Here is a 23779-nt window from a genome sequence, read left to right on the forward strand (position 1 = left end):
ATGGAGTCCCCTCTTAGGCGGGGTGGCGGCCATGCGCTGCCGGCCCGGCCGCGTCTCGGATCCCCGGCTGAAGCAGCGCATCAAACAGGTACCGCTCGCCCGCCGGGGCACCCTCGGCACCCCCGGTACCACCGACACCGGCAGCCGGCGGGGGGCTCGTCTGTCCCCCTCTGGCTGAGGGGCCTTGAGCATCCGGCCTGCTCAGGAGAGGGCCAAACCCCGGCCCTGCCTCTGAGGGCTTTAGAAAGGGCTTAAAAAGGCTTTAGAAAGGTGTATTGGTTTACTTTATTTATTTTAATTTTCTGTAAAATCGGGGTGTTTTTTTTCTGTCTTTCTTCTGTCCTCTTTAGTAGTTCTGGTCTTGAGGCTGGCTGCTGCTGCTTCACATGAGAAATGAGTAGGGCGAAAGGCATATACTCAAGTTTTCTTATATCTATATATCTATATATCTATATCTATATATATCTATATGTATATGTGTGTATATATATACGCACACACGGTGTGAATCTGTGTGGTATATGGTGTATGGTATACACGTGGTATATGGTGTGTGTATGTAAATGCATGTGTATATGTGTGTGTGTGTGTGTGTGTATTTGGACCTTAGGAAGAAGTTCTTCACAGAACGGGTGGTTAAACATTGGAACGGGCTGCTCAGGAGGTGGTGGGGTCACCGTCCCTGGAGGTGTGTAAGGAAGGACTGGATGTGGCACTCGGTGCGTGGTCTGCTGGACGTGGTGGTGATCAGTCATGGGTTGGACTTGATCATCTCTGAGGTCTTTCCAGCCTAAATGATCACGCAATTCTGTGATAATGGCTGATGCTGTTTGTACTTGGAAACATATACAGTGGTTTTCTTGAATAGCTGAGAAAAGGGGGAAATGGGATTATTTACCAAATACATGTGGGAACGACTGTGATTCCTTCAGTGCTATGTCACATCTTATGATACTTTATAATGACTTCGCACCATGAACACCAGGTCTCTGAGCCTGTGTATAAATGTAATCCACTTCTAATTCCTTAAAATGAGGCAGTGACTGCTCAAGGGAACTTGCTTGGTTTAATTCACAAGATCACATTGAGCGTGTCTTGGCTATTCCAGAGTGGAAAACTCAGATGGGTTTATGGTAGCCTTGATGTTTCGTGCAGGGCAGGAGCTGTGCATGGGTGATCTGAAGTGCAACATAATTTTAAAAGCTAAATATGTATTCTATTTGACTGTTTTGTATAGAGTTACTGATTTAAATGAGGGTTTGAAATCCTCCTTGCTGTGACACTTGTGGATGATTCTGGATTTTCTTCCTCTTTTTTAAGAAGGAACCCATCTTTACGTTATCAAAAGTTCTCACTGCTGATTTGGAGAGTGGGGGAAGAAAGCAAATTGAGTACAGTTGTACATGGAATTTAGTACATTTTCTCACACTTTCATAATTGGGCTTGAAAATGGGTTGGATTAGCTGCTGTCAGAGCAATAAAAAGACTTGATGGAATTCACTTCTTTAACATAGTTCTCTATAATATTCCCTAAAGCATCCTGTAAAGATTAAAGCTGTTCTTATGAGAGTATCCATTCTGATTCATAGAAATGGTTTCATTTTTAGGGTGGGAGATCTAAACCAAAAAGAGTGTAACTGAGAGGACCAGAGCAATAAGATGGTATGGGGGCTACAAAGTCAGCTCTTTCTTGCTAAATAAAAGTAACAGAGTTGACCCAGCAGAAGTCATCAAAGCCCCCAGATGTAGGGTGCTGCCTTTCCCCAGGAAGCACAGCTGCCCAGTAATCTGTGCTTTAATTAGCATTTCCCATTTCATTGGGAAATACTGTCTGGGGTGTTGGTTGCAAGGCAGTGAAAAGCTGATTCTGACTTTCATTTCAACTTTTAAGGAGGGCAGAATTTAAAATAGGCATATTTGGTGGGGCTGTTCTGGTGAAGTGATTGACAAAGATTTTATTCCCTGCTTAAAATTCTTCATTTCAGTATCTTGCAAGCAGTAAATGTGGGGAGTATGTTGACATTGGAATTCTAGCATCTGATTTGCAGAAAACCTACAGGTGAGCCAAGAGTTGTCTTCTTACATCCTGTGTTCAAAATGTAGAATATATTAGAATAAATAAAGTAGAATAAATTAGAATATTTGTTCACTTGGATTCATTATGAAAGTTACAATTTTCTTTATGTTACCCTCATTACCAGTTGTTTGTTGAGGTTGATTGAAGCAATAAAATTCCTTCCCTCTGCTGATACATTAAATGACTCATTTATTAATGCACTGGCATTACCAGATCTAGTTGTGGATTCGATTTTGATGGGTTGATTTTTTTTCTGTTTTGAATAAAAAGCTGGAGGTTCGTTGCAGCATGTAGGGGTTTACTTCAGTGAGTTTAAAGTATGAGGGAAAATAACACTTTTAGTGCAGACATGGGGAGGAGATGGAGGATCCAGTAATACACTATTACCTTGCTCGGTTGCTTAGCAGGACAAACACATTTTCACCCCGGTAGTTTTTAATTAGAACCTCTGTGGAAGCTTGGGAATCAACTGCCCATGTACTTTTTCCACTGGGAATGACAGTGACATTGTGTTGAGGGAAAAATCAGTTGGTATAACCTGTTTGTTTTGGGTTTTTTCAGTGTAGATTATGGACGAAGAAAAAGAAACGCCTTTAGAATACAAGTTGCAAAAGGTAGATCTTTTAATATTGTGTCCAAGATGACAAATTCTTTGATTGTGCTTTGGCTGTTAATTCTTACCATGGCTGAACTTTTTCTTTCAGTGTTTGAAATAATCAGTAATGAAAAAGAACGTGAAGATTTGGCAGTTTTGGAATCTGAACATGTGGCCAAAAGAGCAAGACAACAAGAGAAAAATGAGTAAGAAGAATTTTTAGCACTAGATTAATAATGCCATTGCTGTTACCGTTTCTTTAAGGCTTTCTGGTTTTGGTTTATTTTGGCTGTTTCAAGGTTGCAGGTGGATCCTTGATTTCACATAGGCTTGTCTTCTTCAGGAGTTAGCTGTAGTTACTGGAAACTTTTTTGGTGCTGAAGACAAGCAGATATTTGAGCCAATCGTGATTTCTCTGCTGTGGGGAACACACAGCCCTGAATTAGTGGACAACCTTATGGCTTCCTTGATAGTTTTCCACATAATGCCCTGTTCCTCATGTGTTTCAGTTCTTTTGTTTTGTTCTGAATCATTCTTGGGTGTGAGAGATACTGGCCACATCTGAGAGATGAAACTACCAGACAGACTGTTCAGAGTAAACCACCAGTGGGCGTGAGGTTGGAATGAAGATTTCCTGACTCCCAACCCTGTCCATAATCTCATGGAGTGTTCTGTTTTCTCTAACCTGGGATAGATATTGAGGATCTCACGGGAAAGTAGGACGCAGTTGTCAGAAGGATTGGTCTGGTTCAGCAGTGATTTGCTCCTGTTTCTCTTAGTGAACTGAATCAGAATGAACCTACATCAATTTTATATATGTCTTTCAGACAGGTTAGCAAGTTGATCCAAATCATCACACACTTGGAAAGGATGCATTTTTAAACTATTCATAGTAGAAGATTGAGAGCATGGGAGTCAGGAATTTCTCTCCAGCATTAGGCTACATACCATGATTTTGGGGAACCACATTGTGGAAATCGCTTTTGGTTTATTTTACAGATGTCTTACTTGCAGTTGTGCTCTGATAAATTAATAGTTTTTGTCTTCCCTCCCTGTTAAGGACTAGTGGAAGTGGCACAGATGACTCTGACTATGATGATTATCCAGGAGACCTAGTAAGTTGTATTTTATTGTGTTTGTATTTGTATAATATATGATTCTATGTTTTGAAATTGCACTAGAAGAGTTCAAAAGGGGAGATAGAGATGAGGTCTAGCCAGAGTTAGCAATTCCAGGTGAGAATCTGTGGAGCTGGAAGGAGGCTGTTTTCTGAAGGGAAAAGAGGAACTTGTGGTGGGGAATCACTTTTGGGAAGGGACCATGAGAGCCTGAAGGACTTGGCTATCAAATGGATGAAGTGATTGAAGGAAGTGACATCTCCAGCTACTGTCAAAAGAGGTGCCTGCCCATTAACAGGAGTCATTCCAGCGGAAATTGCAAAGGCTGCTGCCCCTTCAGCCAGCACATGCAGGTTTATATGCAGTCATTTGGTTTGCAGAGGAGTGGATTGGAAAATGCGTTTCCTATTTTCTCTGGCAGGGATAATGCTGAATTGTGTTTATAAAATAGATTTCATTGACCTCTAAATATAAATAATCCAAGTTAAAACCTGTCCCACGTATTTCCTTTACAAATACGTAAATCTGCAGTCGGCAAATCAGATGAACAGTTCCCTGCTGAGCTTATACAAGAAAGGAAATCCTGATTCTGTTCCACCCACCCCAAAAAATGACCCAGTGGAGACCTCTCCTCGTGTGAGAGCAGCACCTCAAACAAGCACCCTCACACCAGAATCCAGAGGTGAAAGACGAATCTCTGATGGTGGCTGGTTCATTGATAAAACTCCTGATGGGAAAGACTTCTTCATTGACCTTTCTGAAGATGGAGAAGGAGAGGAAAAGAAACTGATTTCTGAGGTACTTTATGTTTCACAAACCAAAGGTGTTCTCAGTAGATGCCTGAACAGAACTGGTCCATTTCAAGCCTGTTTGTACAGAAGGTAGAAAGTCACCAAATAATGAGTTTCTTCCAGATTTGTTTGAGGAAAATGTAGTTCTTGGTATGAAGGAACCCCAGATTAGTGCCCATAATGAGAGAAAGATGAGTGGAACATAGCTGTTGTGTATTGCATGTGCCAGTGGCCAGCCTACCTGGCCTGTGGCGTGCTGCAGCCACAGCAGGTGGTCTTCCTTAGCCAGTGGTAAAGTCTTAGTGACCCTGGGGGAAACAGGAAACTTCTTTTTATTCCTTTTATCCTGTAATAGTCCTTCTCTCACATGCATTTAACTTGTCTTAGCACTGAATAACATTTTCTTACACTCCCTTGTGTCTTACTAGAAATAAAAATTGTTTCCAATGGGGTAAATACATTCGTATGGTTGTATTCATCCCCAAAGTGGATTCCTCCATGGCATGCAAACAACTGGTGTCTGATCTTGGTTAGTAGTTTTGAGGGTGTTCGGTTGGTTTTGGCTTGGTTTTTTTTGCTCATTACTGTGTTCTCTTAACAAAAAAAAGTGACTATTGTAATTAACCCATTTAAAAATAAGGCAAATTCAAAGTACGAAAAAGAGTTTCTACTAAAAGAAGGTGTAGGTTCCTGCCTTGTTTGTCTTTATTTATTTAATTTGTGTAAGTTAAGCATCATAGACACGCATTTTGTTCTTTTAAGTTTTTGCAGAAGTTCACTGACTTGGAAGGTCTTGTGGATATAATTCTGCTTTTATGTCTTAGAAATCAACAGAATTTTCTGTCTTGGAGAGTGAAAGAAAGAAGACAAAGGGCAGGAGAGCAAAAAGAAAAAAAGGAGAATTTCCAGATGTAGATGGAGAAATTGAATCCATGTTACTTAAGAAAGGTGAGAAGTTATTTTTGTGTTATTGGTGTGTTACTCCAAACAAAGAGATAATATCAGACCATGGAATCTGTTACCAAAGAAGTATTTTCTAATGTGCGGAGAAGTGACCCCAGGCAGTTTTAAAAAGAAATTTAGCCTTAAAAAAAATGTTGTACTAAAAAAATATTTCAGTCCTGTGTCTACTACTAATAAAAAAAAATATTACTCTGTGTGCTTAGCTGTTTGTTTAGGCTGAGTACGTTTTGTTCAGTATTAGCAAATACATTTATACCATGATTAAATGTGTCTTTCCTCCTTAACAGTGAGAAATAAGGGGTCAGAGCTTTACTACCCTTCAGTGAAGTTTGAGGATGTAGGAGGCAATGATGAAACTTTAAAGGTTAGTTAAAATTTTGTTGGTGGGCTACAGGATGCACTGAATAAAATGTGACATGAAAAATGACAGAGAAGAAAGATTGCAGAGTTCATCTGCATGGCACTGAACAAAGCTGCTTATACCAACAGCAACGAGGCTGTTGGTTTTTCTCTGATTAATCTTTCTGTAAGCAGTCATTGAATTCAGATTGTTAAACAGAACTTGCTTTATTTTGCCCTGCCTATAAGAACAGCAAATACTAATTTCTGCAATTTGAATGGAGATTTCTCTTGCTCTTACCAGGAAATCTGCAAGATGCTCCTTCACATCCGCCATCCTGAAGTCTACACCCACTTAGGAGTGGTTCCACCCCGGGGCTTTCTTTTACATGGGCCACCAGGATGTGGGAAGACACTGCTGGCACAGGCAATTGCTGGGGTGAGATGGCCTCACATTTACAGCTTCCTCTTTTTCTGAGATACTTTTAGAGGAAAAGAGAATAATCTTCTTTTAGAACAGACTAAAACTTTGCATTTTAGCCATCCTATGATAGTCTGATGTATGTTGATCTTGACTTCCTTTGTTCAAATTCCATCTGAATCTTTACTTGATAGAACCTCATACATAAAGAGTCATAGTGACAAGGTTTTATGTATGATACAACTGTTTTGGGCATTCCCAGAACAAAACAACATAGGCACAGGTGTTTTGAGAAGGGTATAAATGAAAGATAATTTTGGTTAGATTTACCATACTGTTCTAAGTCTAGACCCAACTATACCACCTTTATGAGGCATTACATTGATTCTGTTGGGTGGTATCTGTTAAACAGCTGATTTCTGAATTCCAAAACTGAATCTTGCCTTTCCTGTGTCATACTGATGTTTTCAGAGCACATGGCACTACTGGTGTTAATAGTTTGGGGTGATGGTGAAGCTGCTGTGCCACTGTTCCTGTTTCGAATATAAATCTAAGGACTTTTAAGGGCTCTCAGTGGTAACCATGGACATTTCCTTTAATACAGTTGCTCCTTAAATGTTACTGATTGTAAGCTTAAATTTAAATGTATGTAAACTACTGACTTTTGTAGTGCAGATAAAGAAAATACTGATATTTATTCCTGAAATGTAGGTAACACCCTTCTGACATTGTTTCCAAAGTTTTAATTAAGAAGATTTGGATGTTTTCTTTCTAATGCCTTATTGTAAAATTGAACCCTTCAAATAATTTAAGACATTTAATGCTTCAATAAGTATTTGTATGCTGGAAGGGTACTACATTTGAGGAAAGAAGCATGTCACAAGTGAAAAACTTTGAGATTAATTAAATTTAATGACTTCTTTTTAATATTTTTTTTTCTTAAGTAAGAGATTTTCAGTGATGCTCTTTTAGGCAAAGTATCTTCTTTGAACACCATAGGGTCTCTGGTGGCCTTGAGTTGCATAAATTAGGGTTAATTTTCTTCTATATGTTAAATTAGGGATAGCTTTCTTTTATATGTAATTCCAAGAGCTTGAAATAGACTGCAACAACCTGTAGCAATACTGTGCTACAGTCTATTAAAGTTGCAGTATTTTTAATAGCAGAAAACTTTGAGTGTGAGCTTTTCAAGTGTCTTACTGTACAGTCCTGCATAGATATTTCTGGAACAGGACTCTGGGAACCAAATCTGGTGGGAAATACCTTCCACACTCCTAAGCAATGCTTTGTTACTCATTTTGAGTTGGAGTATGCTCCCTCTCTTTTTTTAAAATTCCTAAAGATTTAGTCTTGAATATGTCAATTGTAGGTTTGAAAGATGTCATATTAAAAAATATTTGTCCTCAAGGGCAGCCAGCATTTCTAACCCCTGGATATATCATAAAATGTTCCTTGTTCCTTCCAGGAGCTTGAACTCCCGATGTTGAAGGTGGCAGCAACAGAGATTGTGTCTGGAGTGTCGGGGGAATCTGAGCAGAAACTGAGGGAGCTGTTTGAGCAGGCTGTGGTAAGACATCCACTGGAAATAGCTCTGTGAATTGTTTGTCTTTTTCTTTGTAAAGATTCATACTTTGTTGCTGTGGTTTGAATTTGAGTAAATGTGAGTGAGTGAATCTTTATCCTGCTACACACATGACTGGTCTCCCCTTCTGGGAGCAGAATTCCATTGTACTTGTCATGATGTCAGAGAGCACAAAGCTTACTATTCTGAAGCCTCGACAAAAGGTGGTTCATCATAGCAATGTAGAGAGCAACATAAATTATTTGTATATTTGGATCTGCTTGGCTTGATATATAAAAGAAAAAAAATAGGAGTAGTTCGTTGTGCTTTTTTATTACAAAGGGGCTTTTGCTAGTTTTGTATGGCATGGAATTTGAGTGAATGTAGATTTTAGGCTTTGGCAGTCTAGGTAGAAAGCAGGAAATTTGGAACAGACGTGATAAGAGCAGGAAAAAAGTTAAAGTCTTGCTTTGGTGTGACCTCTGGATGTAGTAGGAAACAAAGAGAACGAGAGAGGTTGAGACAATTTTATTTTAAAGAAATGCAGATGTTTCTGGATTTTAGTGTGGGGATGATGTTTTATTTCTTGAGGTCAGCTTTCTGTTCCTGATCTTTGAGAATGTTCTGGTTTTTTGACTTTATTTCATGTTTCTACTCTCCTCTACTGTATGTAGGTATTTAAAGTATGCCCCTAAACAAGGGCAAAAAAGTTGACTGCGAAGCTGTTGCTTATGTTTCCTGTTCATACTAAATTTTAATTTTTAGAGAGCCTTGTTAAGAAGTTTTTTAGCATAAAATTACATAGATTACGGCAAGGAGTTTTTAGAAATTACATATGTTTTGTGTATGTTGTGATCAAGAGGAGGTTGCTCTAAATTACTGTTACAGAAATAACATCTATTGCATGAAGTATGTCTACAATAAAATCTCTTGCCTTTCTGCTAGTCTCTTACATTCTCTTAAGTAGTTTCTCCCCTTAGTTTTCGCAGCAGTTTTTGTGCAGAGGAAAAGACAGCGATTCCTCGTTATTTGGGCGCTGTGGGTTGTGTACGGCCTTTCCCCCAATGGCACAGCGGGAAAGGGAATGACCACGAGATGGCGCAGCCGCTGCCTGGGAACACCCAGTGCAGCGCCTGGACGACGTGGGTTTTTTACCTGGGACTTTCTTGGAACAAGATTCCAGTGTTTTCAAGTATTCCTTTGCACTACTAGTGCTTTTCAGGAGTATTAATGATCTTAAATCAGCTAAGCATCGTTTTATTAGTTACACTGATTATTAATCTGTGTTTTTGTTGGCTTTTGATGAAGTTCATGGCATTTTAGAACACTTGTGGGAGTTTCTCACTGCTCTGTTTTACTCTTTGAACATGGCCAGGCCCTGTAGTAGTCCTGAAGCTCCATGACCACCTGCTGCTCCTTTTGTTTAGTTCTGTGTGTCAGTAATGCTACTCTTGAAATTCCACAGCTCTAATGTCACTAACAAAACAAACAACAAACCAAACCAGACCTTTCTTGTGTGATTTTCATTTATGGACTTCAGCAGGCAGTCACAATCGAATATTTAGGGAAAACATACGGCAACACAGAGGTATATTTAAGTTTTAGACAGCGTGTAGAGACATTTTAAATCTCATGCCTTAATTATTCTGTAGCTTCAGATCAGTGAAGTTTCACAGTCTGGTTACTCTCCAGATTGTCAGCAAGAACAACAGAATTGTTCCAGGGCTTGATTGTACAGCAGATTTACTGTAAGAGTTACAAATCAGAAAACCTGGAACGTTTCTTTCTTGTAATACACTCTGTCAGTATGGTTTTGTAATTGTGAGTCTTTCTTGCTCCCCAGTCCAGTGCTCCATGTGTCCTTTTCATTGACGAGATCGATGCCATCACCCCAAAGAGAGAAGTCGCATCCAAGGACATGGAGAGGAGGATTGTAGCTCAGTTCCTGACCTGTATGGATGGTGGGTTTCAGGAGCAGCTGTGCTAAAACCAGATTATAATTGTCAGGCTCACTGTCTGCTTCCCTTCAGTAGTGACTTGTGCCTACTTCAGAGGAGATAGTGGCAATAATTTATCTTGTTTTGGCACAGTTTGCCTGGGGAGTGGTGGGAAGATCATAATGCTACAATATTTTCACAGTGGTCTGTACAGCATTATATAAGCCTGTCTGTTGTACAAACAGAAATAATGGGGGAACCTGTTAAATTTATTAATAATTAATGAATCTGTTAATTTTTAAATTTTTGCTTGATTCTGCAAAATGTAAGTTTTAAGTAGTAGAGAAGAGCAGCAGTTCGGTCTGACTGTTGATTAGTTTATCTCTGTTGACTACTATCATGTGCTGCAGAGTCCCACAGATATGGGAACAAAGTTTGGACAGTAAGTATGAGTACTGACTTCCTTCCTTCTTTCCCTTAGACTTGAATAATGTGGCTGCCACCACCCAGGTCCTTGTTATTGGAGCAACAAACAGACCCGACTCCCTTGACCCTGCACTGAGGAGAGCTGGGAGATTTGACAGAGAAATCTGTTTAGGGATCCCAGATGAAGGGGCAAGAGAGAAGTACGTGTTGTGAAGTTAAACTTGCTTTTTGATACATTGATAAGTAAGAAAACCATGCATAAGTTAACATACAAATTAAGGACAAGTACTTTATTGTGTTTAGTTCTGTTTGTACCTGTACACACCTGAGGGTCAGCACACACTGAAAAGTCACAGAAGACATTAAGACTATTTGTCTTGGTAGCTGTGCCTAAACTGGGAGTAATTTTCTTTCTTGAGTGCAGATCTGCTTTTAATATTATGTTAATGGCTTTCCAAGTGCCTGACAGTATAGATGGTGGAGTCAAATGTATCTTTCCTCATGTTCAGGAAGTTAACGTTCTTTCTTTGGTGCTTCTGTGTAACTGTTATATTAGGAACATAAATTAAGTGAAGCCTGTTTGTACCTTAGGCAACAGGCCTGGATTCCTCCATTCTGTTCCTCATGGAAATACACCAGTCCAAGCATTAAGCTGAGCTGCAGTCATCCTGTGTTGTGTAACTGTCCCTTTTTTCTCCAAAGATCTATGACTATCAGACTAAGTTAGAAGTCCATTTTTGCATTTTTAATTAAAAAAGAACTGCTACTCATTTCCTCAACAGCAAAAAACACAGGACGGGAAGTTTGAAAAACTTACAGCTTAACTTGTTATGAAAAGGAAAGAAAGGTCGAAGGGCAAGTTTCTTCTTATTCTCAAATAATTATATTTCTAAGTTGAAGAGGCCAGCACTTCTGCTTGCAGTATTGCCCACTTTGTGTTGTCAGCACTCAGGCCATTATTCCACCCTAGGGATTTTTCCCCCCTTTTGGCCATACCTCCTTTTATGTTTTTTCTCTTTCCTTCCTTCTTCCTCCAGGTTTAGTGCCCTGGAGTAATTGTGTTCTCTTGGCTGTGGGCGAGACATGCAGATGGTTAGAGACCTAAGGAGTCACCTGAGGAGAGTTGTGATCTCTGACAGTTCCTAGGAACACGTTAAAATGCTGATATTCCCAGAAATAGCACAGTGTTGAAGGACCGGAGTTGTGAATGGCAGAGCCATTGTGGTGTGTAGTGATCGTTCACAGGTTCGAGTGGAGTCACAGACATTCATATTATTGTTTATTTGTATTTGTGTTCCTACACGTGTCGACTTACAGGGACTGATGATTTTCTTTTTCAAATTCTTCCCTCCTCCTGTTTTCTGTTTTGTTTTGTGGAAGGTATGGTGGTGTTGCTTTGTTCCTTTATTTTAAAATGAAAGGGTTGCATAGGCCTGAGTCTTCATGGTGTGCTGATTTACAGGCTGAGTCTTGCTGAAGGCAAGATTTGAACTGCTTAGTTGTGGTTCTGCAGCCTTAAGGAGTAGAGTGAGATGAGAAAGTGTACCTGGAGATCTTGCTTTACCTGGTGTTTTCTTGTGAAAATTCAGACTGAGCCATTTGTAGTGCTGAACTGTTTACACTTGGACTCAATTGATTAACTACAGCTCTTGTCAGACAGGTTGAAAAAATCTTGAGAAACAGGCTATTATCCCTAATAAAGATCAAAAGGAGAGATGATGGAACATGCTAGTGCGGAGGGAAACAGATGAAATATATTATAATTTTAGAGTTTTGAAGAGTTTAATCACTTGGTTTTTTCATAACTTTTCTGTAGCTATATTATTTGATCTAGAAATAATTTGAACTAGTTTTTATTTGAACTAGAAGTATGTTACTGATCTGGACTTCCTTGGTTTGTGCTGCCTTTTAAAAATATTTTCCCAATGAAGTGATATTTTGCCGTTGTATTGTATTCTGCTTTCAGTGGTCAGGGAAAAATACTGAAGATTAAACCAGAGCTCCTCACACAGTCTAATTTTATTTGCTTCTTGCAGAATAGCTAGTTGTGTATGTTCTCCAGTAAAAAAAAAATTAAAAGTGGCGTGGAACAGGCAGTGCAAGCTTAGGTTGTTAGCAATACAAGGTTAAATGTATCAGTGGATAACTTGTGTGCATCTCCGTGGTACACTGAAACCTAGCCTGTCAGTTTTGGGTATAAATTAGGGTTGAAAGGTGACCTGTAATACTTGAGTCACCAAGACCATGGATTAGCAGTGCCTGGTTGAGGCTGTTGGTTTTTGTTTAAGAAGAGACAGGAAGTTTACAGCACAGTTCTGTGGGTTTCAGTGTTGGTTACTTCCTACTTGAGCAGAAACTTCCCACTGTGCTACTTCAGTCCATGTGGACTGAAGAAGACATTAAATGCTGTTTATTTTCATGTGAAAAAAAATAGTAATAGTTTTTTCTCCAGCTTTATCTTTTCTCTTTTTTCCCCCTTACTTGATTAGGATTCTTCAGACTTTGTGTCGAAAACTGAAGCTCCCTGAGTCGTTTGAGTTCGGCCATTTAGCGCGGCTGACCCCGGGCTATGTGGGGGCTGATCTGATGGCCCTGTGCCGGGAGGCGGCCATGGGCACGGTCAACAGGGTCCTGATAACATCTGAGGAGCACGGCAGGAGTCGCACACTCTCTGGGGGGAACACAGCTGAAGGAAGCCTGGGGACGGGAACACACATCCTGGTGGAGGAGGGCACCAACCAACCGGAGCTTCCACCTAAGGTCTGTGTTCCTTGAAGTGTGTGTTTTTGACATCTGGAGAGTTGCTTTAGAGTTGTGAAAGTCATTACTCATAAGTTCTCAAACATCCACAGCCACCCCAATATTAAATTTAGAATTAGAAATGGCAGCTTCTAAGGCAGGAGTGTAACTCCTAATGACCCATATAATGGGTCTGGAAAAGTGGATCCCAAATCCCGTCCTCCTAAAAATTATGTTCATGTTTTATACAAGGTGTGTTTTCTCCCTGGGATTTTTTGGTTTGTTTGTGCTGTGTTGTTTTGTCTTCTAGCAGAGCAGAGCTTCAAAGAGTGTCTGTATCTCTCTTCAAAAGTGTATTGACTGTAACAGAATTTAAAAGTATCAGACTTGGCACTGAATATTTTGCACCAGCTGTTTGCTGTGCCCTCGGTGAAATGTCTGTGATGATGCCTGAGGCTCTTCCCTGGCCTGGTAGAGTTACAGTAAGCCAAAGTCTAGAAGTATTTATGCAGCCTTTGTTTGCCTTCCAGCTATGTGATTACTTGAGGTAAATCACACGTGGTGCCTAGTACCTGTAGCAGGTTTGAGGAAAGGAGGAGCTGTTAATGTGCAGCACAACTGGAAGGCTGGTGCAGAAAATAGTATTTCAAGTGCTAGAATTATTCTCTGGCCTAAATAACATGAAGGTTAGTGAAGCAGAACAACTTTTATAAAGAAATCCTTGGTCTTGCTTCTCAAAATTTGGAGTCTGTATATGCCTTCATTATCTGCAGGCCTCCTAAAGATTTGTCTGGAGATAAGTGGGCTTAAATGCACATTGTGCTCAAATTCTGTTTTTAAGAGGGCTGTCAAAGAGCACTGTTGCTGTGATGACAAAAATCAGTGTAAAAAGCTGTAGTAAGCCTTTGTATTAGTGTAACATAAGCATGGTGCTTATACCTCCCAGTGCTTCCTGAGGCCTGCTATAGCCAAAAGAAAGTGGGGAGGGGCAGGTAGTTGCAGCTTTTATCAGCATCACCATGATCAAAGGGGTCATTGAGAATGAGGAAGTCTAATGCTAACAAAGCCATGTTTTGATAGCTGGCAGGAGGTTGACATAGTCTAATACAGGGTATTGTCATTAAAACCCTTGTATTATGTTTATAATGGAAAAATAAACATACAAAACCTTTAAAAATCATTCACACAATTCGAGTAAACAAACCCAGTGGTCTTGGCTATTTCAGAGTTTCTCTCAATGGCTCTGTTAAGAAGAGGAGAGAGGACTTAAAAGGAATATCAGGCATTCTAAGCACTTGTATTTCTTTGTGGTCAGTTCTAGAGCTATCCTAGCTGAAATTGATAGGAAGTGATACTTTTCCTTTATACTCCAGTAGGGAAAACGTTGAAACATAAGAGTTTGTACATTTATTTTTTCTCCCTCAGTCTTACAATGAAAATCCTGATAGTTTTACTTGTAGTAAAACAGCAGCAGTACCAGTTTGCTTTGATACTGCTTTTCTGTATTAGAATGGGGCTGCATTTATGTTGTGACGATCTAAAGTTCTTTGATGAAATATTTTCTCAGTTCCCAATATTGAACTGATTGTAGAAATTGGAATGTACCTCCCTTGGTCACTGGGGCCTGCAGCATGGGGCAGTGCAGCAAAGCATTACTCTGCATCTCTGTCCTGTTTGCCCAGACTTTATCAGGGCCTGATTGCAGAACCATGTCTAACCAGGCTGAGGAAATGAGTTGCCTTGAAATTAGATGGTGTTAAATCAAAGTGTATATTCCAGAAGTGTGTTGAGAGCTTTAACAGTTTATACAAAACTGAATAATCTGCGAATCGTTGGAATTGTGCTGTCCAGCAGTTTTTGACTTTCTCTTGAAAACAGTTTCTTGTTAAAGCAGAATTAATACATATAAATAATACATATTTTGGAAATTTCAGCATGGAAATACCTTTCTTCTCGTCAATGTGAGAGAAACAGTAGGAATAACTGAAAGGCAAAATACAAGTGCTAGCTCATTTTCTGTAGAATCTAAATCAAGATTTTAGGCTCAGCTTGGTGCTTTCAAACCTGTTAAATGTACACGGAGCTTCCCTGAAACATTTTTGTCATTAATAGTAATTTATATAATTTATGTGTACTGTAAGTAATAATCTGATTGATAGTTGAAGTGTGGCTTTGGAAAATCCCTGAAAAGAGTCTGGAAGTCTAACCCAGTTGCATAATCTTTTCTCTCCCTTTCCACGTACCTTAAGGATGAATTGCAGAGACTTTTGGATTTGCTGAAGGAGCAAGCCCCCTTGCCTGAGGAGCAGCTGCAGAAGCTGTGCATTGAGATGAATGATTTTATTGTTGCACTGTCATCAGTACAGCCCTCTGCCAAGAGAGAAGGCTTTGTCACAATCCCTGATGTGACATGGGCAGACATCGGAGCCCTGGAGGATGTTCGGGAGGAGCTGACCATGGCAATATTGGTATGTCCTAACCTTACTTCCAAAGAGCTTTTGCACTCCCCCTATGCAGGAAATAAAACTGTTTTCAATATTTATTTAAGGTGCAGGGGTATTTTGTAATATCTTTATTTAAAACAGTCAAGCTTGTATAATTCACTTCTGAATTTGTTTCAAGTCTGGCATTTGTATTTAATATTTTCCTTTTGTATTCATGCTTTCAGCATGTTTGTATTGCTAATCTTTAAGTATTCTAAAAGTTATGTACCTATAACCTTGGTTATGCAACTGCCACACAAAGAACTGGGGACTACTTAGCTGGAAGCCTAGCAATCTTGCTGCCAGACGGAGGGAAACATAACATTAACACCTTTAGGTAACTTCGGTGAATAAAATCTTTACCTCTGAATAAGGATATTTCTCCCATTTAGGGGTAATTAGCAGGGCAAGATACTAGGGTGCTGATCAAATATTTATTCTTTTAGTCTATAAAAAGTTGGAATTAAGAAATTGTTATGAACGATTTTTCATCCAGCTGAAACTAAAATGAAAAGTTTCATGTTTTCTTTATGCCAGAGATAACAACGATGATTTCTTTTTAGGCACCTGTGAGAAACCCAGAGCAGTTTAAAGCTCTGGGCCTGACTACTCCAGCTGGTGTCCTGCTTGCAGGGCCTCCAGGGTGTGGCAAAACACTGTTAGCAAAGGTAATGCATTTTCTAAACATCATTAAAAACACTGAAGAATCTTCTTGAGATGGATGTTTTTGTAGGATGAGTCTGGATCATAGTGCAAGAAGTTGGCTTTTTGTACCACATCTCATCAGAAAATTAAATGTAGGCCTTTGTGCTGAAGTGATTTGATTTTTCTTGCATAAAGTTACAACTTTGCTTGAATGGAGAGGGAATTCCTGCGAAACTTGAAGGAATGAAGTTGGTTAAGGAAAAAGTAGCAAAGACAAGTAGAAACTATTGGATAACCACTCTGTGGGATATTTTACTGCAACTAAATTATATGTTTGGGAGTACTCTGCAGCTCTTACTGAAAATACTTCTGTTTTGCTTCTTGAGCATTTCAGTTCTTACTGCATCTCCACGTAAATGCAGACAATTGTGCAAATTTCAGATTGTTTCTCTTTTTGTCTTCAGGTGCTCTTATGGAGTTGATTATCTCTTTAACTCCCATAGTTATTGGACATTCTTCAGCTGGTGTGGGGGGTGGGGTGTGAATCTGGAACTGCCTCATCAGAGAGAGAGAGAGAGAGTACATTGCTAAATTCGCCATGCCCCTCCCACTCTTAATTGCGTATAATTATGCTTTGTACTGTTTTCTGTATTTTGCAAACAGTTGCTAACTGTGTTCCTTCCCTTGTATTTGTTTATCAGTCCATGGGCAGAAGCCAAGCAGACACATGAGAAATGTGTGTTTTATATATATCTATATCCATCTGGCTTTACCTTTTTCACAGGCCGTGGCTAATGAGTCTGGACTGAACTTCATCTCTGTGAAAGGTCCTGAGCTGCTAAATATGGTATGTGCTAATCATGGGGCTTTTGTTATTTATGGAATTCTTGTCCAAAATGTGGGGCAAGCAAAATTCCTGATAATTACACAACTGGTACTGGTGCAGCTGAAACTGCCTTATTTAACCTCTCCTTAAAGTTTTTAGTAGTGAAGTTGTTCATATGAAAAGAAAAAAGTCACCTGTGTAGCTTAAATATTTATCTTAGTTCAAATTACCTGGCAGGTGGAGCCTTCTTGACTTGAAGTAGGGTTTCTAAATGACCAGCTACATACATCACTGCGTTTCTGTAGCATGGAGATTTTAAATGTCAACAGGTAAAAGTGCTGTAATTCAAATTTTTGAAGCACTGGACTCGGAAGTGCTGTGATGTAACTTCAGTCTCTTTTAGAGTCAAGAGAATGTGTTGAACTGAGCAAGGTGGCTGCAGTTTCCATCTGGGGAGGCCATTATCAGTAATGTGGAAGCTGAAACTCACATACTGGGTTTGATTGATCTCTTCCCAAACATTTTTATATGTCTGCTTCAAGTACTGATACAGGCAGGAAATAACAACACTTAAATTAATGAGGAGCCCAACTTCCTTGGGGAATACAGAGAAAATGGTTGGCTGTGGTTCAGAGACTGTGTTAACATATAAATTGTGTCAAAACATGTTTGGAAAAAATTAAGTGTTTGCATTTACAACTTCACAGCCCCTATTCCTACAATTCAGCCTTCAAAGTGAAATTCTGGGTGACTTTTCTGTTCCCTACCACCAAGTGCCTGTCTTCAGGCAACAACTCTGTGAACTTCAGATGTTCATTGCGTTCACATTGCTCACTGGGTTTGTTTATGAACAGCTGAACAACAGGGTCCTTAATTAAGACTGTATTTGTTAATTCTCATCACCAAAATGAGGGCATGTTAGAGTTATTGCCCAGGAAAAAAGGAATTCTATTAAACTCTGAATGTACTGCAATTTGTCAAAATTCAGTGAGTGACAGTTCCCATGTAAATTAAGATCAGTAAGGAAACAGAGATAAAAGAATGTTGTCAGAAAAAAACAGATTAGTAGATTGCATTTCTCCCTTGCAAAGTACCTTAAATACTGTTTAAAACTATTGATTTTGTTTTCCAAGCAAAATCTTAGTGTCTTACGTTGTTTCATTATTGTTTTTTTAGTATGTTGGTGAAAGTGAACGTGCTGTGCGTCAGGTATTCCAGCGTGCCAGGAATTCAGCCCCCTGTGTTATCTTCTTTGATGAAGTGGATGCTTTGTGCCCTCGGAGGTCTGACCGTGAGGTGAGTGGGCCTTGAGATATCTCCACAAATAAATGCTCTCAGTTACAGCTTTTGGGATGCTGCAGGTAACAGAAGTATCCAGAAGAGTGTCTCCCAAGAAATGCAGTCCGCTAGCCTTTTGTTTGAGGGAAATATGTTGGTCAAGTTTTATAAAGCTTAATACCTTTTTTCATATGCTTATATAGAGAAATATCCAGAGAAAATTAGGTTAAGGTTTTGAGTTTAGTTATAGGATGTCATTGCTATGGAATTACTATTTACCTCTCAGTATCTCACCTGCTTAAAGTGTTGTTTCAGAGGTTCAGTATTCAAGAACTCTTTTCTCTCAAAAAACTGAATATTGAGAAATTTTGTGTGTTCTTGTTGAGGTAGATATCAGAACAACTACTACTAACATTTATATGTAATCCTTTATGTGGATCCTTTAGTTTTGATGGGAAAGAAAAGGTTTGCCACGTGTTAAAATAAGTGGGAAGTGTGTAGATAGCATGAATTTGGGATGGAGACGTATTAAGAATATGAGAGAAGGATCTACAATCTATATTGAAAGTGTGAAAAAGAAACTTTTTCTTTGAGTAATATTTCAGTGCATGGAATTAGTAGATCTTGTGTTTCTTTTACCTTGAAATACTCACGTTCCCACTGTTTCTTTGATTTTGTTGCCAAATTTCTCCTTCCAAAGTCAGGCGCCAGTGTGCGGGTAGTGAACCAGCTCCTGACAGAGATGGACGGGCTGGAGAATCGGCAGCAGGTGTTCATCATGGCTGCCACAAACCGGCCAGGTAAGGACCCAGAAGTCAGGAACAAGAAGTCAGACCTCCTTGGTTCTCTCCTACCAAAATCACGTGTTCCTAAATATTTGAACTCTGTAACTAAGCCTGTTCTGTATTTAAAATTACTGCGTCTGCTCAAATCCAAAGCTTTTTTGATCTGTTCCATGTTCATGTGGATAAAGCAATCTCTTTAAAATGTGTTTCACTTAGCATCTGATACCCTTGCTGTTAAAATGCTTTGATAGACCTTTGACTGCTGTGGGTTATCTCCTTGCAATGTAAAAGCAGAAAAGAAGCCTAAAATGTATTTTTTTTTCTTTTTAACTGTTTAAATTGATTTTCTACCCAAAACAGCCTTTTAGTTTTCTGCTATCTTTTTTTTTTTTTTTTTTTGCCTTAAGACATCTGTCTCATGTTAAGTCATTCTTCCATTTGCTTATGTTTTGCTTCCTTGGCTCTGTGTTCCATACTAGATTTTGTTTGGAACAGTTACTCTCCTGTTTCTTATGTTCCGTCCAGCTTGGATATCAACAGCTGTCTTTTCTCCCTCGCTGGCTCTTCAGTTTTTGGTAGCTCTTGCAATTCCAGCAGCATCTTCTCGTTTAATAAGCTAAACACTGATGTCTGCTTTACAAACATGGTGTTTTTTACTGGCAACTTTCTGTCTCTGTCTGTTTTTTGTTTGTTTAGTATTATGGAGGAGTCTTGTGTTTTATACATAGTAAGAAACTTGTCTTTCTTGAATTGGAATTCCACGAGGAAGCTGTGGGTTGTAAATAAAGGAATTTGTTGTCAATTTAGAAACAAACAAGCGTGAAGGTGTTGCACTTTCTCGGTTATGAGCATTTTTCTGGATGTTTTAACTGAAATGAAATACAGGGTTACAAGTCTGTCTTGGTAAAACCATACTGGTGTGGGTACCTAAATTCTGGAAAGAACTTTTGCACCTAGAACAGGTATTTGGCAAGTTCCTACTTACAGTGAGATAGTTGTTTCTTACCTGCATATATTAAGATGTAGAGTTTTGCTGAAAAAATGCTTAACAGGAAAAATAGTAGCGTAGCTATTTTGCATATAATTTGGAAGATGAGAAAGTTAAAATACTTGATATTGGTTGTGTTCTATAAATTAAGGAAAGTTTGGTCAGAAATCATCTATAATAGGCAACTATGAGGTGGTTTTAATTCCAATGGTCAAAAGCTTCAAAGATTTGGAGGAATATCTTCCAGTGTCTGAAATTTTTTGCACCATGACAGACTTTCAAGCCTTCCATGTGGTGAAGTGTGAGCAGTAGAGGCTTAAATCTCTACCTGCTTGTAGAAATTCTTTGGCTTAAAATGGCAGGTTTTCCTGGCGTGGCTTGCTAATGCAATGCAGAATAGAAAATAATGTTATACTGTGTGTATGTGCAGGTGGATGTACCGAGAGTGTTGGTGGGAGTGTCATCAGGTTGCCTTAGGAAAGAGATCTCTCCCTACATTAGTTGTGCTGTTGCAAGCATTTGTATCAAGCAGCCCTATTTGGAAGTGTTTCTCAGGAGCGTCATATCTAATTACTGACTTGTCATTATCTCTGTCTGGTAGCTTGGGCTGGGAATTCCAGCACTTTTGAAGTGAGGACACATCCAGCTGTACTTCCTGCAGTGCCTCCTCAGCTGGTTGGGCACAGGGCTGATCCTTTTTTGGGCTGCTCTGTGTCACTATTCTGAGCTAAGGATTCCTCTCCTGGAGGCAGCTGAGTGCAAGCACTCCAGCAGCTTCACCAGGGCCAGGTTAGGGTAAATATTGCTCAGCTGTTAATTTCAAAATATAAATATTTACATGTAGCAGGTTTGTCCTAATTCCTTGATTTAGATTTGCACTGATTCTGTGCTTGCTTGCAGGTCTGCTTTTCATGCATGTGTGAAATAGACACCTGTACAATTGTTAATTCTCCTCTCTATAAGCCTTATACTGGGTGCATTTTTACCCTTATGTGGTTAGAAAGTACCTCTGGAATGGCTTGAGGATCTTTTTTTTCTTTTTTTTTTCCTTTTTTTTTTTCTTCAGTTTTAAAAAGTCACTATTGCCTTTTTCAGCTGCAGTGGCAGATGTACTGTTTGGCCATACAGGAATAGTTAAAATGACAAAATTTTACCAAGTAATGAGGTTTGGGCTCATATTGGAGGGCAGCTGGGAAATGTGTAAGGCATGAAATCAGCAATGTGTTATTAGTCAGTGACATTGAAAAAAGGGGATTTGAGGTAAAAATGCCAAATGTAAAGAAAATGCGAAGGCGGGGATATCAAATACAATTAATTTCTATTTATTGAATTTGTAGATGAATTTATATCCTTCAATTTGATGATTTTTTCTTGATAAAGATACAAGGAGTTGTTTTGCCAGCATTAATAAAATGATTTTTTTTCGGCTGGAAGATGTAGTTTGGATAGGATGGATGTCTTGCTTCAGAAGGACTATGTGTATGCATAACATTTTGGAGAGGTTTAGACCATAAATTTTTCCTGTGATATCTGCATTTGTCAGTATGAGGAAACAGAGTTTCATCAGAGCAATTTCTACTGAAGTTGTGGTTAAGTTGGGGAAACTGATTTTTCTCTCCTGTAATTTATTCACTGTTCATGAGGCCTAGGAGGAGGCAATGTTCACCAAATGGAGTTTTGCTGGTGTGGTCTGGCTAGTTGAAAGGAGCAGAGTGCAGGCAGAGAGCAGCGGAGTCTGTGCTAGTAAACCACCTTAAGAATGCAAAGCCCAAGCAGAGACCTGTAGGACAGGCATAGCTGAGTCTGGCTACTATACTGAAGTAGTTCCCCTAAACAATTAAAGTTGTGGTGCCTGAAAAGGTTTTTGAATCTTTGTAAGAAAAGTTTTTCTGTCATAGTTGTGGTGAGTAAAGGTGCTGCTGGGGAGAGGAGTTGTGGAATGTAAATCTAAATAACATATGTGTCCCAGCAGAACTTCTGCAGTCTTCCACTGAGCCAGTGCTGTGAAGTGTGAGATCTCATGGTTTTTAATCCATGTTAGTATAATTTTCAAGATGCTTCTTTTCAATGTGCTTATTTTTTTAGAGTGATTGCATGCCTGGTAGCTTTGATGTTGGTTGCTTGTACTGTACATGACTGTTGTGTTTGTTGTCAGCCTTGTAGCCTGAAATTGTGCAATAGGAAGAGTCTTCTCTCATAAATTATTATTACTGTTGTTATTATTATTGCTGTTATTATTGTTATTATTTAGGAGTAGGTGCAGTTAGGATAGCAGTGGCTCAACCACTTTTGGCATCAAGGTATGTTGCTGGCACAGTTGTTCCGGTGAGGTGTTGGCACCTGGGATAAGGTATTACTGTGAAATGGTGGTAGTTTATACCCCATGGCTGAAGAACTGCCATAGTCTGTTTTATATAGCCTTCAAACACTTGGAAGGCTTTAATTCCCATTTTGGCAAAAGGGTTGGCACAATAGATTGGTTCCTTTGTTTACCATCTACAATCTGCAAGTGGTAATTCTTCTTCTGGCAGTGATGAAAAAAGCCTTTGATGTGCCCTAAGAAGCAAGATATTTGAGTGTTTTTTGCACTTACTCAATGACTTTGAACGTCCTCTGCAGATACTTCTTGACGTCTCTAAATTAGCAGGGATGCAGTATTCCCAACTCAATCTCTTTCCACCTAAATGCAGAATCAATGTCAGACTTTGTCTGAAGAGGATTAAACTTTTAAAGCACTCAATATTGTTAGAGAGAGAGAGAAAAAAACAGAGGCAGAAATGTCATGTCTTGTTAGCACCTTTATGGGTTAGAATAATTATATTCTTTTCCAGCCTGCTTCCTTCCCCAAATTCAAGAGTAAATGCTACACAACTGCCAAACACTACTGTTGAATGAAATTTATAATTTCCCACAATTTTCTAGCTACCAGTTTGAATTTCAGGATGGGATACTGCTGCTTTCTACTCTTCTCTTACTTCCCCAGGCTTTGAACATTTATTAACTCCTGAGAGAAATGTTGACCAAGGCATCAGCAGGATTTCCCCTGGGATATAGGGAACTGTGTAACGTGAGGAAACAGACAAGACAGTGATTTTTAAACTGGACATAAATTGTGATGATGTCTTGCTTTCATTCATGGCCTCTTTCTCTACCTTTATTAAATTAATTCTTGCAAAACCCTTCTTCTGCTGTTACCTTTGCGCACAGTCCTAGTTTCCGTGAGTTCTATTTTTGTTAGCAAGTTTATTTTCATTTTTTTAGAGCTATTCACCTGAACCACATGTTTTGAAACACAATAAAAAAATAATCACCAGTCTTTAACAATAGTTACAGTTTGGATTTGGGCATTGTTTATGTTTTCACCTGTTTATACATGTTGCTGAATTAAAGGCAAGATAAGATCTAAGAAAAGCACTTGATATTTGAGGCATGGAACAATTTCTTTCGTAATAGTTCTAGTTCACACAAATTATATTCTGCATTTCAGCAGCCCTTTAGTGTTGTGTATCTTTCACAGTAACTTCTGTTGTTAAGTGCAGTGTTCATCCGGAGTCTCAGAAGACCTCTCAGGGCTTCTGAGCCTGCATTTCAGAACATCACAAATGGGAGGGCCTAGATCTTGTGAATGTCAAATATATTTTTGAAAGCTGGAGTGAGAACGTGGGAGAAATTTGATGGACTCACACAACAGCTGTCATTGCTGGTATGCACTGACCTTCTGTAAGTGTGCTTGGCTCCTGTACAGTTGAGATAAGACGTGAATAATCAACTGGAAATGCATGTGAGACTAAGGGGTTCTATTATAGA

At 39.2% G+C, this 23779-nt stretch overlaps 1 protein-coding gene across 3 annotated transcripts in view; it reads left to right on the top strand.

The window, feature by feature from the left end:
- Positions 1 to 5: 5 nt before the first annotated feature.
- The window catches only part of NVL (nuclear VCP like), a 38108-nt gene continuing 14334 nt past the window's right edge, over positions 6 to 23779 (top strand). The window contains exons 1-18 of one of the 3 annotated variants that reach the window (XM_066178185.1): positions 6 to 88; positions 1986 to 2059; positions 2639 to 2691; positions 2782 to 2878; positions 3733 to 3787; positions 4322 to 4588; positions 5406 to 5529; positions 5832 to 5908; positions 6188 to 6322; positions 7770 to 7871; positions 9709 to 9826; positions 10284 to 10428; positions 12718 to 12988; positions 15217 to 15435; positions 16014 to 16118; positions 16880 to 16942; positions 18098 to 18217; positions 18900 to 18999. In XM_066178185.1, coding sequence (XP_066034282.1) covers positions 32 to 88; positions 1986 to 2059; positions 2639 to 2691; positions 2782 to 2878; positions 3733 to 3787; positions 4322 to 4588; positions 5406 to 5529; positions 5832 to 5908; positions 6188 to 6322; positions 7770 to 7871; positions 9709 to 9826; positions 10284 to 10428; positions 12718 to 12988; positions 15217 to 15435; positions 16014 to 16118; positions 16880 to 16942; positions 18098 to 18217; positions 18900 to 18999 — 2182 coding nt within the window. In that variant the 5' untranslated portion in view covers positions 6 to 31. Of the gene's footprint in view, positions 89 to 1985; positions 2060 to 2638; positions 2692 to 2781; positions 2879 to 3732; positions 3788 to 4321; positions 4589 to 5405; positions 5530 to 5831; positions 5909 to 6187; positions 6323 to 7769; positions 7872 to 9708; positions 9827 to 10283; positions 10429 to 12717; positions 12989 to 15216; positions 15436 to 16013; positions 16119 to 16879; positions 16943 to 18097; positions 18218 to 18899; positions 19000 to 23779 lie in introns of those variants that run through there. The other 2 variants (XM_066178187.1, XM_066178186.1) reach the window with 2 other exon arrangements.

The sequence above is a fragment of the Chamaea fasciata genome, unplaced genomic scaffold (assembly GCF_029207755.1).
Source record: "Chamaea fasciata isolate MVZ Bird 193981 ecotype frontalis unplaced genomic scaffold, bChaFas1.0.hap1 SCAF_3, whole genome shotgun sequence".
Lineage (NCBI taxonomy): Eukaryota > Metazoa > Chordata > Aves > Passeriformes > Sylviidae > Chamaea > Chamaea fasciata.